This window comes from Diabrotica virgifera, chromosome 4 (genome assembly GCF_917563875.1).
Source record: "Diabrotica virgifera virgifera chromosome 4, PGI_DIABVI_V3a".
NCBI classification, from domain to species: Eukaryota; Metazoa; Arthropoda; class Insecta; order Coleoptera; family Chrysomelidae; genus Diabrotica; species Diabrotica virgifera.
In genome coordinates this window covers 181,376,807-181,395,977 of record NC_065446.1, presented here as the reverse complement: position 1 = coordinate 181,395,977, position 19,171 = coordinate 181,376,807, and the positions used below count along the sequence as shown (strand labels likewise).

The window sequence follows — 19,171 nt, the reverse complement described above, 5'->3', positions numbered from 1 at the left end:
TTTTTTAACTCCCTAGGTTAAGTGTAAATATCCTCAAAAAGTTTTTAGATATTTTTTGACGAAAGCGTAAACTGTTTTTGGAGATAGCTGTAACTTTTTTTTGAGAAGGCTGTAGGACTGTTTTTTTTTATTTTGTATATTTTATCAAACGCTATATTTTTAATTTTTTCAGATTTTCCGTAAGGTTCGCCACCTTCAAAAATTCAAAAAACCGTTTTTGGGGGTATTTTGGAAATCTTCCCTAGTTTAGAGACTTCAAAATAAATAAAAGCAATGTTCTTTTATAGGTTATAAATATGTGAATTAAAATAACTGTGTCTTTTAGAACATTTAAAAATGGGAGAAACGCGTTCAAGTCTTTAAAAACTCCATAAAAAACAGTTATTTTTTGGATTTATGAAGGTGGCGAACCTTACGGAAAAATCTGAAAAAAAATTGGAAATATAGTGTTTGATAAAATACTCAAATAGAAAAAAAATTAGACCTCCAGCCGCACCACAGAAAAGTTACAGAAATTTTTCAAAAAAAAAAAAAAAATAAGGTTATTTACACTCAACCTACGGATCTATAAAAAATAGATATAATTTGCAAAAGTCTCAACTATGCATGTGAAGTTTTTGAAATTTTAAAATTGATTCCACCTAAAAAAATAAAAACAAAAATGAAGTTTTTGATGGTGGGGGTAGGGGAAAGGGGGTTGTGGCTTAAAATTACGCTGTCTCTTATTTTTTAGTCACATACAACTTAAAAAATTGAAAATTGGATTCTGGGAATAAAGGAGGGTAGCTTTTAATTAATTTATTCGTCCATAAGTGGAAAGTTTGATTCGCCATTGTCTACGCATGTGCAACTAAAAAGTGACGGCAAAGTGTTCATATGTTTTCTTTTAGGTTCTACTATTTAAGTTATAGGGTCTTATCGTGCCTAAGATGATTAGAAAATTTCACCTATCGGCTCCTAGTCTATAATTATTTATTTTGTAACACAAACGAATTAACTAGAGTAAACTCTCTCTTAACGGACACCTCTCTTCGCCAGCCACCTCCTCTATACGGACGATTTTTAAAACAAAAATCATTCGGCTATATATGAACCTGTACCCTTTAACTTAAATTAACATTTTTTTTTTCGAATATTTTGCAATGTAAATGTGTAAAGCGGGCTCCAAACTCTCGGCGAAGTTACTTCGCCAAAGTTGACCGAAGTCCGAAGTACCTCTCTACACACTCGTTCTACTTCGCGAGAAACACATTCAAGCGGTGCGATACCAACTGACAGAAAATGGAAGTAGAACGAAGTGAGGCGAAGTTGCACAAGGTGGCTGTCTACACCCTCGTACTTGTTGAACCTCGATCGACGTCGGCGAGAGTGTGGAGCTCACATAATACATTTATTATTTCAAATCAACACAGATGTCTACGACGTGATATTTGATACTGTTCACGTTATCAACACTAAGTAATAAAAATTTAATGTGTGTGTCCATCGATTAAAGAAATGCGACACCAGGAACTCATTAAATTATTGTTTTGACTGGAACAAACATTTAAGAATTTTAACCGGAAATTCCTGATTAAGCCGAACGGAAGCTTTAGGTTTGAAAAAAAAAGTCGATTAGGGTGCTGCATTAGACCTAGAAATAATTGTTTTCGATTGATTTTGTAAAGTGCGGTCTAAAAATATTCCTGTTTCTGGTAAAATTATTCAAAAAAATGCATTAGAAGTTGCAAGCGAACTAAGCGTTGATGTGAAAGCTTCTGGTGAATGACTCGAGAAATTTTGTAAGAGACACCATTATTTCCTTTAAATCTGTGTGTGGCTAAGCAGCTGCTGTAGATTTATTGGTGGTTTCTAACTGGAAGGAAAACCTGCTTACTTTAATGAGTGTATACTCTTCGCGAGAAATTTTTAACGAAGATGAGACGGGATTATTTCTTTATAGTTTACAGCATCACCCGAGAAAACTTATACCCTGAAAGGAGAAAGGTGCACTGGAGGTAAGGCGTCTATATATAGGATCACAATATTTTGCACCAATATAATGGGGGACAAAGAAAGGCCACTGGTAACCGGGAATAGTAAAAAAAACCATGAAATCTTTTATAAAAGGTATATTTGATAAAATCCCTATACAGGGCTACATCATAAAACAAACAGAACTAGTTTTCAATCGGTTGACCGATCATAATCAGTGTTTCCTAAAATGTGTATAACCTGATAAAATGATGCAAAGTATTTAAAATTTTGAATATGATTTTAAAAAGTTATAGGTTATACGCACTAGAATCAAACATGCTAACCACCAAAGTAAAAATATTAGGGTAAAAACACTTTAAAATTAATCCGTCATAAGAACATATAAAATTGATATGACTTTACATATGGTTGTACAAAATATCCAATGTTTCATGCTCGAGGTTCCAATAACAAATATTCAGAATTCATATCCGATATTGAACAGAATAATTATATCACCCAGTAGATCGCACGAATTTATTTGTTGTTATATTCACACATGTGGATTATTAGTTTAGATACAAATTGGTCAATTATCAACAATATAATTTGGAAATGATACAAAAGTGCTGACGAAAGTAGAATTATTTACCTTAATTAGATATACAAATCACGCAGGCATCGTGTCAACGATGACCCAGTTAAAGCTTCTATAAAACTAAGATCTCTCGCCTAGAGAAAGAGTCTTCAACTAAACGCGTACCAGTAACAAGTCACTATTCAAAGTTCTCCCCGGGTAATTACCCTAGTGTCGGTTCTATATATAAATTCATGTATCGCTATTGGTGTTTCTCTTATCTGAATAATAGCCTCCACTGAGCCCTAGGATTATACATGGTCCTTATCGAGAAAAAAGGAGATATCGAGGTAGAAACGAGACTCGACAAACCTACAACTACAGTCCACACCAAACAAACCCAGTAGCAGATAGACGACGCTAGGCCCGGAAGAACAGAATCAGGAGAGTCGGACAGCATCCAGATCAGAAACCAAAATCAGGAGAGCCGGACAGCATCCAGAACAGAAAACAGAATCAGGAGAGCCGGAGTGCAGCCAGATCAAAAATCAGAAACAGGAGAGCCGGGGTGCATCCAGATCAGAAACCAGAATCAGGAAAGCCGGAGTGCATCCAGATCAGAAACCAGAATCAGGAGAGCCGGAGTGCATCCAAATCAGAAACCAGAATCAGGAGAGCCGGAGTGCATCCAGATCAGAAACCAGAATCAGGAGAGCCGGAGTGCATCCAGATCAGAAACCAGAATCAGGAGAGCCGAAGTGCATCAAGATCAGAAACCAGAATCAGGAGAGCCAGAGAGCATCCAGAGCAGGATCCACAACCAGAAGAGCGACTCAACGCTCAAAGAAAAAAAAACCGTAAGTTTTTGAATGAGTTAATATTTTTCCAACTTTTACGTATCGTATACCGAAATATTTTTCATTTAACCCCGAACTATTTAACTTATACATAGATATACATTTTTTTAGTACACTCTATACAATATTTTTCATTTAACCCCCAAACTATTTAATTTATACATAGATTTTTTTTCCTATATATTAATAATAAACCGTATTTATCTCTAAAAATATTTATTACATATTTATTTTATTTAAAAATTTGTTTAAGAAAAAACGTATACTTTAATAGTTACATATTGCTTTTGTAGTTCATTCATATTGCATAATTTTACTAAAACATCGTAGCCAAGAGTTTTCAATTTATATTTGTGTAACATAATATTATACAACCTTCACCTACATATTATAACTGACCTACAGTAAAACTGAGTGTCAGCAAGGTCAAACAGAATCAAATTTCCCCATCACATTATTGCAGGAAACGTGAATCATAGTAATTGAAAATATAAACAACATTTTATAAAAATACAATAAAAACACTTACTACTGGATAAAAGTAGGTAAATTTAAATATGGAAACTGTATACAGCAAGCAGGCAGAGATCGGATCAGAGATATGTAAGCAGGTATCGACTCTTAAGAAGGACTCTGGATCTCGAAAGAATCAACAATATATTAAAGAGCGTCAGGATAGGTTGGAGGATTATTGGACAAGATTTTCGCATAACCACGAGAAATTACTAGAGGGTGGAGTAACGAAAGACAAATATTTCGAAACAAAATACTGCGATCAGGTCTTTAAGACATATATTGAGGGAAAAACCCTATTGGAAGAATATGGAAGAAACCTGAAAAGAGGAAAACAACAAAAGTAAAGGAGATACAGATAAGAAAACAAAAAATCGAGGAATTATTACAAGAATATGAACAAGACTTGCAGTACGATGAAGAACTGCAGGCAGAGTTAAAAGAACACATGGAGAAAATAAATACACTCGTCATAGAAGCGACAGTAAATGAGGAGCTAGACGTTTTAGATAATGGAGAAGTAGAGAGAATAAATCAGCTAAGGAGGAAAGTCAGGGAAACTTTAAAGAAAATACGGCCTGGGATGCAACGGCCAGACAGCACACAGAGAAGAGATGGTGTGACATTACCGCAGGTGAAAATCTCTGTGTATGAAGGAAGATATGAAACGTGGAGAACTTTCCACGATCTGTTTACTAAAGTAATACATGAAAATGACCAATTGTCGAACGCAGAAAAAATGCAGTACCTAAAAACTCAAGTAAGAGGGGAAGCCAACAGAATGATACAACACTTACACATATCCGAGGCCAACTACGAAGTGGCATGGAACATGTTAAAGGAACGATATGAAAACCCGAGGATGATATTGTTTAAACTAATAGACAGGATGCTACTAGCGCAGGAAGTAAGGGAATCTTCTGCTAGAGCACTGAAATCACTACATGACACCTTCCATGAGTGTCTGGAAGCCATAGGAGGATTAGGAACAGACACGGAAGCGTGAAGCCCATTGATAGCTCGAATTAGCATAACAAAATGGGACTATGAAAAAAGGAGGCTATACGAAAACCACATCGGAGACAGTAGAGAGATACGGACGTACAAATCAACACAAACATTCTTACAGCGAAGATTCCAAACACTGGAACTGCTGGAGTCAGAAAAGAGACAAGAGAAGCGAGGAGGATCGGGTAAGAAAACAAGAATGAGTTACGTGATATGCAACAGAGATCACGGAGTACCATACTGCAGAGAATTTCAGGAACTCAATGTAACAGACCGGAACAGGATAATACGAGAAAAAGAATGGTGTGCGAATTGCCTAGCACATAAGAAAGAAAAACAATGTTTTTCACAGATGAGGTGCAGACAATGTGGCGGATAACACCACAAAAAATGTTACATTATGAAAAAGGAAACACAGGCAACAGAAGAAAATAAAATGAAACAAAAGGAGAAAAAACACAAGAAAGAAATGGAAGAGAATCGAACAGTAGAAGAAACGGGTACCAATCGGACAGGTACAGAGGAGGAAATAATTATTCCAACAACGCCAGAGAACAAAATAACGGAAGACGAGAAAATACGCAAGAGAACAATGGGAAAAGAAACAACAACACACAACAAAGAGGACAGAACTCAGTTAACTGTGCAAGCCATAAGGAAGGTGAAGCATTACTAGCCACAGCAGTAGTACGCATAAGAGATGCGAAAGGAGATTCTCACATAATGAGAGCATTGATCGACCAAGGGTCACAGTGCGCATTTATAACAGAACAAGCAGCGACGGCGCTAGGAACAAAAAGGCAGCCAATACAGGCGACCATATCCGGAATAGGTTCGTCAGGGGAAAAGACAGCCAACTGGAGTATGAAACTTTTGATCGGAACTCATTACCAAAGTGACTTCGAGATGGAAATAGAGGCACTGGTATTACCGAAAATAACAAGGGATTTACCGGAACAGGAAATAATCCTACAGGACTATAACGAGAAAAATGCACTACTGACAGACCCAAGATACTACAGGGTAGGAAAAATAGACTTATTGCTAGGAGTAAAAGAATACAGCTACATATTGACAAAAGGGATGCAGCGAATAAGTAATGGACTTCTAAGTCAAAATACCAAACTAGGATGGATAGTTTCGGGGATAGCAGGAGAAAAGGAGACTACAAAAACAGAAGTATCCTGTATGATATCCAGACAAGAAATGGACATACAAATAAAGAAATTCTGGGAATTAGAAGAAGTAAATCAGGAAACAAATCTCTCAGTAGAAGAACAAGAATATGAAGAAATGTATCGACAGGCAGTAAAAAGAAATGAAGAAGGAAGATACGAAGTAAGAATTCCGTTTAGGGAAGACGTAAAAAAGTTAGAAGAATCTAAGCAGCAGGCATTGGCCAGATTGATGCAACTAGAAAAGACATTTAAAAAAGACAAACAACTAGAAGTGAATTACAGACAATTCATGGAAGATTATGAAAAGCAAGGTCATATGGGAATAGCAGAAAACCAGGGAGAGGGTTATTATCTACCTCATCATCCAGTGAGAAAGGAGGAGAGTACTACAACAAAAATAAGAGCCGTGTTTGTTGCATCAAGTAAAAGTTCATCAACAGTAAGCCTGAATGATATTATGCACACAGGGCCAAAATTACAACAGGATTTGACAGATATACTATTAAGATGGCGGATCTGGAGAAAATGTTTAGACAGATCAGAATGGCAGAAGAAGACCAAACGTATCAAAAAATACTATGGAGAAAGGACACAAAGGACCCAGTGCAAGAATATAAATTGAAAACGGTGACATACGGCACGGCCGCAGCACCATTTTTAGCGTTAAGAACAATTCAACAATTACAAAAAGATGAAGGAGTGAATTTCCCTATGGCATCGAAAATAGTAAAAGAAAATAATATGTATGTAGACGATATCCTAGGAGGAGCTGAGACATTACAAGAAGCAGAAGCAGCCCAAAAGGAACTAATACAACTTTTCAAGAAATGAGGATTTACACTTAGAAAATGGTTGAGCAACGAAGAAAATATAATGGAGAACGTACCGGAAGAAATGAGGAATGTAGACTCCAAAGCATTTAAGCAAGAAGAAGTACGAAAGACGTTAGGAATACATAGGTCACCTAAAGAAGATACAATCAGATTCAAAATAGAAATAACGACGACAAAGAAAATAACGAAAAGACACATACTGTCAGAAGTAGCAAAATTATATGACCCATTGGGATGGATAGCACCAGTAGTAATTCAGGCGTATCGTACAAGAATTTTTGAGCAAAAGACCAGTTGGGATAAAGAATTAACTAGCACGCAACAAAGCCGGTGGAAAGCATATCAGGCACAATTAATAAATCTTGAGAAAATAACAATACCCAGGTGGAACAATTTAAATAAAACAATCAGAGTAGAACTACATGGATTCGCAGATGCGTCTCTGAAAGGATATGGAGCGGTAATTTATTCAAGGGTGTTAGGCCCGGAAATTAAAACGAATCTAATGATAGTAAAATCGAAAGTCGCACCATTGAAAGGGAAAACGACATTACCAAGATTAGAATTGTGTGCCGCGGTACTATTAGCAAATTTAATGAAGAAAACCCTACAAGCATTGAACAGGGAGAACATTGAAGTATATGCATGGTCGGACTCAACAATAATCCTGGCTTGGATAAAGGGATCGTCAAAAAGGTGGAAAATGTTCGTCGCCAACAGAGTAGAGGAGATAAAAAGAGTTATAGGACCAGAAAATTGGCATAAAGTGGATACGAAAGAAAACCCAGCGGACATCCTCTCACGTGGAAGTACCGCATCAGAGTTATTAGAAGCATAGTTATGGTGGAAGGGACCAACTTGGCTGACAAGTAAAAAAGCACTTAGGCTGACGGCAGAGGAAATACCTGAAACAAATGAGGAGGAAGTCAAAATGAAAGTAACGGCGCACTGGCAACGATAAACGAAGACATATGCGAGAGATTCTCGAATTTAGAAAGAATGAGAAGAGTAGTATCATATTGTATGAGATTTGCAAACAATTGTAGAAAGAAGGACAAAAATCAAGGACAACTTACAGTCCGAGAATTAGAGGAAACACTGTTAAAAGTGATAAAGCTCACACAACTCACCAACTTCAAGCAAGAAATCGACAGGCTAGAGAAGAAAAAGCAACTAGACAGGAAGAACAAACTAGCATCATTGGTACCATTCCTGGATAAACAAGGGATTCTAAGAGTCACCGGAAGGCTGAGGCACACGAATCTACAGTACGCGGAAAAACATCCTATAATTTTACCAAAGGACAGTGCACTAACAAAATTAATTATATCAGAGAGTCATACAAGAAATTTACATAGCGGATTAAAACAGACACTACAGTACATAAAGAGGAAATACTGGATAATCAACGGAAGAAGAACCGTGAAAAATCAACTAACAAAATGTTTACAGTGTAGGAGGTATAAAAGTCAAGTAGCACAACAGTTAATAGGATATCTGCCGAAGGACAGAGTGAACCCGAGTCAGCCCTTTACGAATACAGGGATAGCTTATGCCCGGCAGATAAAAATAAGCACGTCGAAAGGCAGAGGACAAAGGAGTTATAAAGGATACATTGCAGTATTTGTGTGTCTGTCAACAAAGGCAGTACACCTCGAGGTAATAAGTGGTATGTCTACAGATGCATTTATCGCGGCATTCAAAAGATTTACGGCACGCGGAGGACAGTGCACCAACATTTACAGTGACAACGGAACCACATTCGTAGGAACGGCAAATTTACTAAAAAAGGAAAATCAAAACATAGAGGACGAGATAAAACAAGGATTAGTTACACTAGGCACCCAGTGGCATGTCATACCTGCATATGCGCCACACTTCGGAGGATTGTAGGAAAGCGCAGTGCGAATAATGAAATATCATTTGAAAAGAATCATAGGGAAAACAGTATTAACATATGAGGAACTGAGTACGGTGCTAACACAAATAGAAGCCTGTATGAATTCGAGACCATTATGTGGATCATCAGAAGACCCAGAAGGGAAAATAGCAATTACACCAGCTCACTTCCTTATAAGGAAAGAAATCTTATCACCGAATCGGCAAGAAGAGCTCACGACGTATTTGAAGATGCCAGCAAAGTGGCGAATATTGGAAAAAATAAAAAGAGGTTTCTGGAAGATTTGAAGGCAAGAGTACCTGCAACAGTTACAACAAAGGAATAAATGGCATAAAACGCACCCAAACGTAAAATGAGAAGAAATAGTCATAATTAAGGAAGAGGATACACCTCCAGGCAGATGGCCATTAGCAAGGGTAATAGAAACACACCCTGGAGCGGAGGGATTAACCAGAGTTGTAATAGTGAGAAAGGCAAACGGAAAAATAACAAAAATACCTATACATAAGCTGATAAAATTGGAAGAAGAGAAACAGGAAAAACCAAATTATACATCAGGATCGAGATGGAAGAAAATACTCACCGCAAAAATATTTTTAAAACTATTAAAACCCATGAATGCAGAACTGTATAAAATATACAATCCGGAACCAGGGTTGTTTACAGAAGACCTTGGAGAGGTTTTCATAGACCGGGGAACATTCCGAAAAAAGGTGCTACTCGAAAAAGGAAGAATTCAAAAGAAGCACCAACTGATAGGAAGTATGATACAAGGCATACAAGAGCTGTGTCAAGAGACAAAAATCGTAAACTGCAAAGATATAATAGGGAAGTTAGAGGAAGGACAAAGAAAGGCGGAGTCAGTAAGCGAGGCGTTGACAGTAGAAATAAAAGGAAGATAAAAAAGAGGAATATTAAGAACAATATTAACCTCCATATTTGGAGTGAACGACGAAGCCTATAGTAACAATGAGGCACTAGACAAAAACCAGACAGAATTAATAAAGGGATCACAGCATCAGGCAAAAGTAATGTTAGAAACAATAACTTCAATCAACCACACGGAGATGCGGATAAACGAACAACTGAACAAGTTCCACAAAGCAATAACAACAGGTCTACAAGACATATCTAGAGGCCTCAACGAAGTAGAGGACAAAGCACAAAGACTAAAAACCGAATATAGCACGTTACGAATACAAACTATAGCATTACAAGTTACGGAGTTCATAAACGAATATATTCAATTTTACGAGGGAATACTAAGCCTTCACTACAACCACGGCCATTTCATTGATATAATAAAACCGGGTCAAATAGCCAAGTTAATAGAAAGAGCAGGGCAGATACTACCACAAGGAGTGGAAATACGACGACAACACATTATAGAAACAGAAGTCAGCCATGACGACAAATACATAAAGGTCATCGGCTACTTCATAGTGACAGGGAGAAATAATTACAACATGCTCAAGGTCACTGCGATACCACTAAAGGTCGAGGGGTCAGTGTTGCATTCATTTGTCGCCCCAAGAAATCTACTGATTGTAGATTAAAACACTCTTCACTACTTCGAATTAACCGCAGAAAATAGAGCAAGATGCTTACAGTTGGCACGGGCACAGATAGCGTGCTCCCCAACGGCTGTAATGAATATGGGTACCAAACCAAACTGTATACTGGAAGAAATTTATGAGCGATCTAAGAATAGCACATGTCCAGTGGTTACCCGGGCAATACAGCAAGCTCAGTGGAGTAAGATGGGTACTCTCAACCTCTGGTTAATTATCACGCCGAGCCCGATACACATGTCCATTATTTGTGATGGAAATCGGAACGAAAGAGTTCTGAAACGAGTCACATTCCTGAAACTCTCACCCCGATGCATCGCCCAAACGAAAAACATTACACTACTCCCCACTAGCAGTGGAGTGGAGACAGCGGTAACCAGTTACCTAAAGATTTCTATCACTCCCGTAGCACAATTGGTGACGATGACACGACGTAAGTTAAGTACGACACAACACACACACACATTAACGTACAAGGAGAAGAGCTCCGTGCTATACTATTGGAAGAAGAGAGTCTGGAGCAAGAAGTAGCACATACGCCTTGGCGAACGATACAAGAATCACATTGGGCTTATTTAGCGGCCACCGGGATCATTACTACGATAGTGGTGATTGGGCTGCTCACATTGTGGAAATACTGTCCTGTTACACGAAAATGTCGCTCAGGTAAAACACTTAATCAGAAACTCGAACACGAGGTACCTACATTAGTTCGGAACCGGAAAGACGACTCCCCGTCGACTTCCAAAGCCGACGTCCCTCTCACCGCATTTTCATCCAATAGTCCCAATTTTGATCTAAATATAGAGTCGGACATTGAAAGCTAAGTTAACAGTTGGAGAAATATTGATTATTCTTAAACTATTTATTATTAAACTATTTATGTTATCATGTTAGAAATATACATATCATATCTTACGTTTATGTTATACTTGTAAACTTTGAACACTGACACTTAGTCCATATTGGCCGGCGGGCAGTATGTCCAGTAACAAATATTCAGAATTCATATCCGATATTGAACAGAATAATTATATCACCCAGTAGATCGCACGAATTTATTTGTTGTTATATTCACACATGTGGATTATTAGTTTAGATAAAAATTGGTCAATTATCAACAATATAATTTGGAAATGATACGAAAGTGCTGACGAAAGTAGAATTATTTACCTTAATTAGATATACAAATCACGATGACCCAATTTAAGCTTCTATAAAACTAAGATCTCTCGCCTAGAGAAAGAGTCTTCAACTAAACGCGTACCAGTAACAAGTCACTATTCAAATTTCTCCCGGGGTGATTACCCTAGTGTCGGTTCTATAAATAAATTCATTTATCGCTATTGGTGTTTCCCTTATCTGAATAACAGCCTCCACTGAGCCCTAGGATGATACAAGGTACCATTGAGCTAAATTTGACCTCTTCACATCATGGCTGTGTAGAAGCAAGTGACTTTGATAGCGGAAATCCTGAATGGTGACATGACAGAAATGACAGTTCCACAGGAAGTTAAAATTTCCCTGTTGTTTTTGTGATTGTAAAGTTTGTTAAATTATTAACAATAAAAACAGTCGCTCTCACTATGCTAAATACTCTGTTAAAATGAAAATGAACTTGATGTAAAAGTTAGAATATTTGTAATGAAAGAGATAGGCAAACCACATTACGCGTTGGAACGAAAACTTAATAAACGTTATCAACCCCTCTTATGTGGACATCTAGGGTTTAGAAAAGCAATTTTATTGCCGTAGTATGTGGAAGTACCATGAAAGATCACAATGGGGGAGACACAGATGTATAAATGTCTCAAAATTAGGGAGGGATGTATAAGACAAGCTCAGATTCATGCGACCATTTCCCAAGGTCCCTGCAGGCTACTCAATAAGAACTCTAAGGGTTCGACAAAACAGACCGTCATATGATATATTCAACCATAGGAGAGAGGGTTGAGTGTTAGAGGTTTATGAGATTATAATGGAAATGTGACATGAACGGGACCTAGAAAGAGTAATGAGACTGTTAAATTTGGTTATAATGTGAATAGATGGGGTGAAGAGAGTCATAGAGAATTATGGATGAAAGTTTAGAGATGGAGATGTATGTGGGTGATGATAGCAGATGTTAGTTTGTATGTGTATCATTGGATAGGTGATAATGGTTAATGGGTAGAGATGAATAAGGAAGAAAATTATTATGGATTGTGCCAGATCAACTGTGGATGTAACTGTAGGAAAGTGATGGGAGTAATAAGGAGGTGGAAGTGAGCTTGTCTTATACATCCCTCCCTGATTTTGAGACATTTCTACCTCTGTGTCTCCCCCATTGTGATATTTTATGGTACTTCCACATACTACGGCAACTTCCAATCATCCGAATAATATCGATAACTTGATATCAACATAAAATTGCTTTTCTAAACCCTAGATGTCCACATAAGAGGGCTTGATAACGTTCATTAAGTTTTCGTTCCAACGCGTAATGTGGTTTGCCTATCTCTTTCATTACAAATATTCTAACTTTTACATCAAGTTCATTTTCATTTTAACAGAGTATTTACCATGATGGGAGCGACTGTTTTTATTGTTAATAATTTAACAAACTTTACAATCACAAAACCAACAGGGAAATTTTAACTTCCTGTGGAACTGTCATTTCTGTCATGTCACCATTCAGGATTTCCGCTATCAAAGTCACTTGCTTCTACACAGCCATGATGTGAACAAGTCAAATTTAGCTCGATAATGGTACCTAGAGCGTGAAACATTGGATATTTTGTACATCCATATGTAAAATCACATCAATTTTATATGTTCCTATGACGGATTAATTTTAAAGGGTTTTTACCTTAATATTTTTACTTTGGTCGTTAGCATCTTTGATTCAAGTGAGTATAAGCTATAACTTTTTAAAATCATAGTCAAAATTTTAAATACTTTGCATCATTTTATCAGGTTATACACATTTTAGGAAACACTGATGATGATCAGTCAACCGATTGAAAACTAGTTCTGTTTGTTGTACGATGTAGCCCTTTATAGGGATTTTAACAAATATACTTTTTATAAAGGATTTCATGGCTTTTTGTAATAAATAGTATACAGCCAACTACAGGAAATTGTTTCCTCGTGGATTTTTGGAATAATAAAAGTCCACTTTGGTTCAAGGTTTCACACGCAGAACAATTACCTATCGAATGGTACAGCAATAAGAAGTCGTGTATGACAAATGACAATGGAAATCATGACAGACTGGCTAAATAAATTTGATAGAAGAATGCAGAGAGAAAATCGAAAAGTTCTTTCGTAACCTGGACAATGCTGCGTCTCATCCACAACTTGTATTATGTAATGTTAAACTAATATTTCCATTAATATGTATATACAGAGTGGGCCAAAGAAAAGAGTACACCTCGATATTTGGCAGTATTTATTAGATTATAAGAAAATAAAAAAACAGGTGAATTTTTGATCTAAGGGGGACACATTTTTACAGTACATATATCTGTCATTTGTCAATCCCCTCCCTTCCACTTCCCCCACCCATTTTTAAATAGGAAATAGGGGTCGTGTCCTAGCTCATTTGAAAGGTTATTCAATTATTTATTCAGTAATGTCAAAATTAACATAATTATTTATGCTGGGTGTCCAAGAAAAAAATATTTCAATTAAATTAATTGACACAAAAAGAAGAACGTATGTAATTTATTTTATTCAAAATACATTCTACTGCTTTCACAAAACAGAAAAAAATGTTTTTTGATAAATAAACAATGCTTTTCGCTTAATTTCAATGTTCAAGCTGCCACCCATCTGCCTCTTGGTAGGTTGAATATTGAATTTAAACAACAAGCAATGTTTATTTATCAAATAAACATTTCTTTCTCTTTTCTGTCAGCAGTAGAATGTATTCTGAGTTAAATAAATTGCATACATTCTTCTTTTTTTGTCAATTAATTTAACTTAAAATAATTTTCCTTGGACACCCTGTGTAAATTATTATGTCAATGTTAATATTACTGAATAGAGAATTGAACAACCTTTCTAATGAGCGAGCAGCCCTATTCCCTATTTAAAAATAAGGGGTGGGGAAGTGGAAGGGAGGGGGTTGACAAATGACAGATGTATGTACCGTAAAAATCTGTCCCCCTTAGATCAAAAATTGACCTGTTTTTTTATTTCTTTGAAATCTAATAAATACTGTCAAATATCGAGGTGGACTGTTTTATTTGGCCCACTCTGTATATGCATACATAATTATGTACATGCACATATTTTTAAAATTTTTAAGTTAACACATTTTTTTTCTCTTCAACGTACACTTTATGCGGAACGACTACTGTCCGTTCAAGGGAGAGTTCACGGTAGTTAGGTATAATATGAGTCAATTATTTATTTTGTTGATACATTTATATTTTAAAGATTAAAATGAATTTGAGGTTATATTTTCAATATCTCTGTCTTAAAAAAGTTAATGCTATTGAGTTGACATTGTTCATTGCGCATGTGAAATGTGGCACCTTCGAAACAGAATGTCATCTCGCGAGTCTCATAAACATCTGTATCGTAATGCAGATCTGTATCATAATTAAACCCATTATGATACAGATATTAAAATCATAATTGAAATATTAAAGTATGAAAGAAGAAAAATGTATATACTAAGGCTTGAGAATAATAAACGATTTTTGCAACGAAATTGAAAATGGTTATTCATTTTTAATAAACGATTTATTTAAAAAATCTAAATTTCTTACCACCAATCATGTATTTAGGAATTTTAGCATCTACTCCTTTTAATCCTGGATGTGCCGGAGGTGCTGGCAGCCCTGGCGAACCAGGAAATCCTATATCACCTAGTTCTCCTTTTAAATTGACTTTCTTACCTAATAGTGCATATTATTTAGATATTATATATTTGTAAGAGTAATATTAGAAAGACATAAATTATTGAGAGTTAGAATACAACTAAGTAATATTATTATTTTTATTATGTTAGTTAAATATATATAATATGTAAATGTTTAAATGTAAATATAAATGTAATTATATCGCATATTCTAGTTATGTGATATTATATTTAAATGTAAAAATTTTCTGGTTAATTGGTCTTTACCAAAGTCGTCAAACTAAATCATAAAAAAGTCCTATTATCTAAAAGACTCTGCAGTAAATAAATATGTACTAGTTTGTTGCAACTATACATTTCCAGCCATTTTTCCATTGTAGACTTTTTCCTGACATCTGAACCCATTCTCAATTTTCATTAAGTTAACAGGCTGAATACTAGTCAGCATTCACTATGGTTAATGTAAATACTGTTGTTCATCTTAGAACACATCATCTTAGAACTTTTTATAATTTGTTCATCTTAACATTTTCAAACATTAAAATATTGATTAAATGAAGAGTAATAGTCCAAGAGCATCGGTATGGCGTTTATCCTTAGAATGATATTTTGTGTTCATCCCTATTTATTCGAATTTTATTATGTTAATTTAATCCTCCCACTTTCAACACTTTCTACAGTTTCGTCTGTACGCAGCTGTACATTGTTTATCTTAAAATTTTTCTGTACGAAAAATCGATTTTTAAATATTTAGTACGGCGCTTATTCTTACAACGGTGCCCTTTAGTTCGAAGTCAATATCTTAATTTAATCTCCCCATTTTCAACCCTATCTACAGTTGCGTCACTATGCATCTGAAACAAGGTCTAACATAGCGCGTATTAACGACGCAACTATCCTATAGTGGCTCAGCTCAGCACATAGTTACAATTCTATCGTTTTTGTAACACCTATACATATTATTTTAGAAGTTAATTACGCAATAAACAGGAATTGACAAAATTTCCAGTTATGTTATTCTTCTTCTGGACCAGACCAACCAGACTAAATATCTGCATACTATTACTGATATTATAATTTATCCTAGGTGATCCAGCAATCGGTTCCCCTCTACTTATTCTTACAGTTGTGCTACATATTTTGTCACGTGGCGTAGGTCGTATTAAAAAATTTTAAAACTATTTTGAGCTTTATCTACATATTAATACTATTGAGAGTCTTGTGGGTAAAATTTATATTTTTGTGAAAAGAATTTTTACTTTTTTCAAGCGTGCAACATGAGTGGCTGTTTTATTTGTAATAAAACTCTGAAGAAAATTATTTGTCAGTGAGAAAGTCGATCCATCTTTACTAAGTATTCACTTCCTCCAATACAAGGTGCAGCCCATTTTCACAGACTCCGGGTGTATCACCAGATTCAGTCATGGCTTGGTAAATATTGTGATCCAGAAGATTGGGGCTGGAAAAAGCATTGAACGTTTTGGATACAAATTCAAAATTCTAGGTCTCCAGTATCCCCCGAGCTTATTAAATTCATCTTTTGAAGATGCAATGGAAACTGGAAATGCGCGTGGTTGCTGAAAAGTAGGCCTCAAACGTTCAGCAGTGTGCGTATATTGTGGTGGTGAAAGCTGCAGCAACATCGTGGATATATTAACATTAATTGAAGAAAATTAATTGGAAGATCAATTACCGACAATGACGCCAACGCTAACAACCATTATACCAGAAAAATTCACCTCGTATACTGATTTAGATCTTGATACGCAGTCTGGACCATAAAAAAATGAAAAAATAATAACTATGATAGACCTTTTTCAATATAGAATAATACATAAAATTATTTTGTCTAGAAATTGTCCATGGATTAGGCCAAGATTCCACCAAGGCGGCGGGGAAAACGATCAAAAATAGGTTAATGATAGCCTAGGAATGTTAAGATCATAATAATTTGTATGAATAAAAATAATATAGATAGAAAAGTAAGCCTAACAGTTTTTCACTTATTTTTGTTTATAACTTTTTTTTTTGGGAAATCTAACAGTCAGAAAATTAAACAAAAAGACGGAATGGTGGAATGCAGATGTACAGGTAGAAGTGAGGAAAAAGAAAAAGGCACGGAAAAAATACAATAGCACAAGAGAGTAACAAGATCAAAAAGAATACCAAAAACACAGAAACATAATGAAAGAACTAGTTAGAAAAGGAAAGAAAGAGAGTTGGAAGAAGTTCGGTGAATCACTAAACCAAAATTACAGAGACAACAACAGATGCTTCTGGAATAAAGTAAGGAGCCTAAGAGGAAATGAAAGAAAAGAACTCAGAGGAGTAAAAGACAGACACAATAATCTAAAGACAAATACAACAGAGATACTAGAGGTATGGAGAGAATATTATGAAGAGAAATATATGGGCGAGGACAGTGAAGAACTAGAGAGAGAGGGAACTATAGAAGAGACAACAGCAGAAGAATACCAAATGGAAGAAATAAGTACAGAAGAGTTGAAAGAAGCGATAAGTAGAATAAAAATAGGAAAAGCGAGCGGAGCAGATAAAATTAATTCCAAAATGATAAAATGGATAGAGCATGAAGGAGAGAAGTGGTTGCTAAAAATAATGAGGGAAGCATGGAGAAGAAACAAAATGCCGAGAGCATGGGAAGAAAACTTACTGATCCCAATTCACAAGAGAGGAGAAGAATCCACAGAAGGATAAAACAGGGAGATAGCCTAAGCCCACTCCTATTCGTCATAATTATGGATATATTATTAAAAAATGTAAAAAGAAGAACAAACCACTTAAAAACAATAATAGGCTACACGCACCAGTTATGATAGAAGGATTACTGTACGTGGACGACGTCGTTCCCTTAGCAGACAACCCGGGAAAGATGCAGCGACTAACTGATGTATGGACTGAGGAAATAGAGAAAATGAAATTAGAAATAAACATCAACAAATGCAATACCATTAAAAATATATCATTAAGAGCAGAAGATTCAAGACGAACACAAGTGTTCTGTAAAGGACAAGGATTGGAGAGCGTGACGGCCTACGAGTACCTGGGCACGATAATATCGAATGACGGAAAGCTAGACCTAGAAATTGCAAATATCACAAAGAAAGCTACAAAAATATATTATGCGATTAATAATACGATACTGGGAAAACGGGAAATAAGCCAGGAAACAAAAATACACGTATAATCACAGTACCAAATCTTCTATATGCAAACGAGACATGGGTCACAAATAAAAGACATGAAAGTGCCATAAATGCAGCAGAAATTAAGCAGCTGAGAAAAATAAATGAAAAGACGAAGATGGACAGGAAAAGGAACGAAAACATAAGAAACGTGCTAAGTCAGGAACCAATAGAGAAAAAAATTGAAAAAAGAAAACTGAATTGGTGTGGACATATAACAAGGATGCACGAGAACAGACTAGTAAAGAAGGTGACAGATGCAAAAAAGACAGGGGTAAAGAAGAAGGGGCAGACCTAGAAAGTAGTGGATGGAGCAGATCGAGGAAATCGGGACAAAGAGAGCGAAAACAGTGCAACATATGAAGGAAATGAGAGACCGGAAGGCGTGGTAGAAATTGGTAGAAGATGGATAGGTGATACCAAAGTCCGACGCTCTTATAGGGCATAAGGACAACGAGAAGAAGAACTTTTTTTTGTAATTTGTTTAAAAAATGTTCTGTAATGAAAATTGTATAAAATTTAATTTGCCACATTTTATGTTTGATTAAATTTTCTGTAGGGTTGTTAAATAGATACAGCGCGAGAACCTTTACACCCCTTATTCCAAGACGACGGCCAGGGGACAAGGATGGCGACCGCACAAACTTGAACTTAAGCTTCTACTGACCCTTCCTACACATTAAACAATACAATTTCGTCCTGTAACAAACGCAAGCTAAGCCCTAA

At 36.0% G+C, this 19,171-nt stretch overlaps 1 protein-coding gene across 1 annotated transcript in view; it reads right to left on the bottom strand.

Annotated features, from left to right (window-relative positions):
- LOC114340699 (collagen alpha-4(IV) chain) overlaps positions 1 to 19,171 on the bottom strand; it is a 38,129-nt gene that overhangs the window by 12,133 nt on the left and 6,825 nt on the right. Inside the window, exon 3 of the mRNA XM_028291469.2 lies at positions 15,151 to 15,279. Coding sequence (XP_028147270.1) covers positions 15,151 to 15,279 — 129 coding nt within the window. The remainder of the gene's footprint in view (positions 1 to 15,150; positions 15,280 to 19,171) is intronic.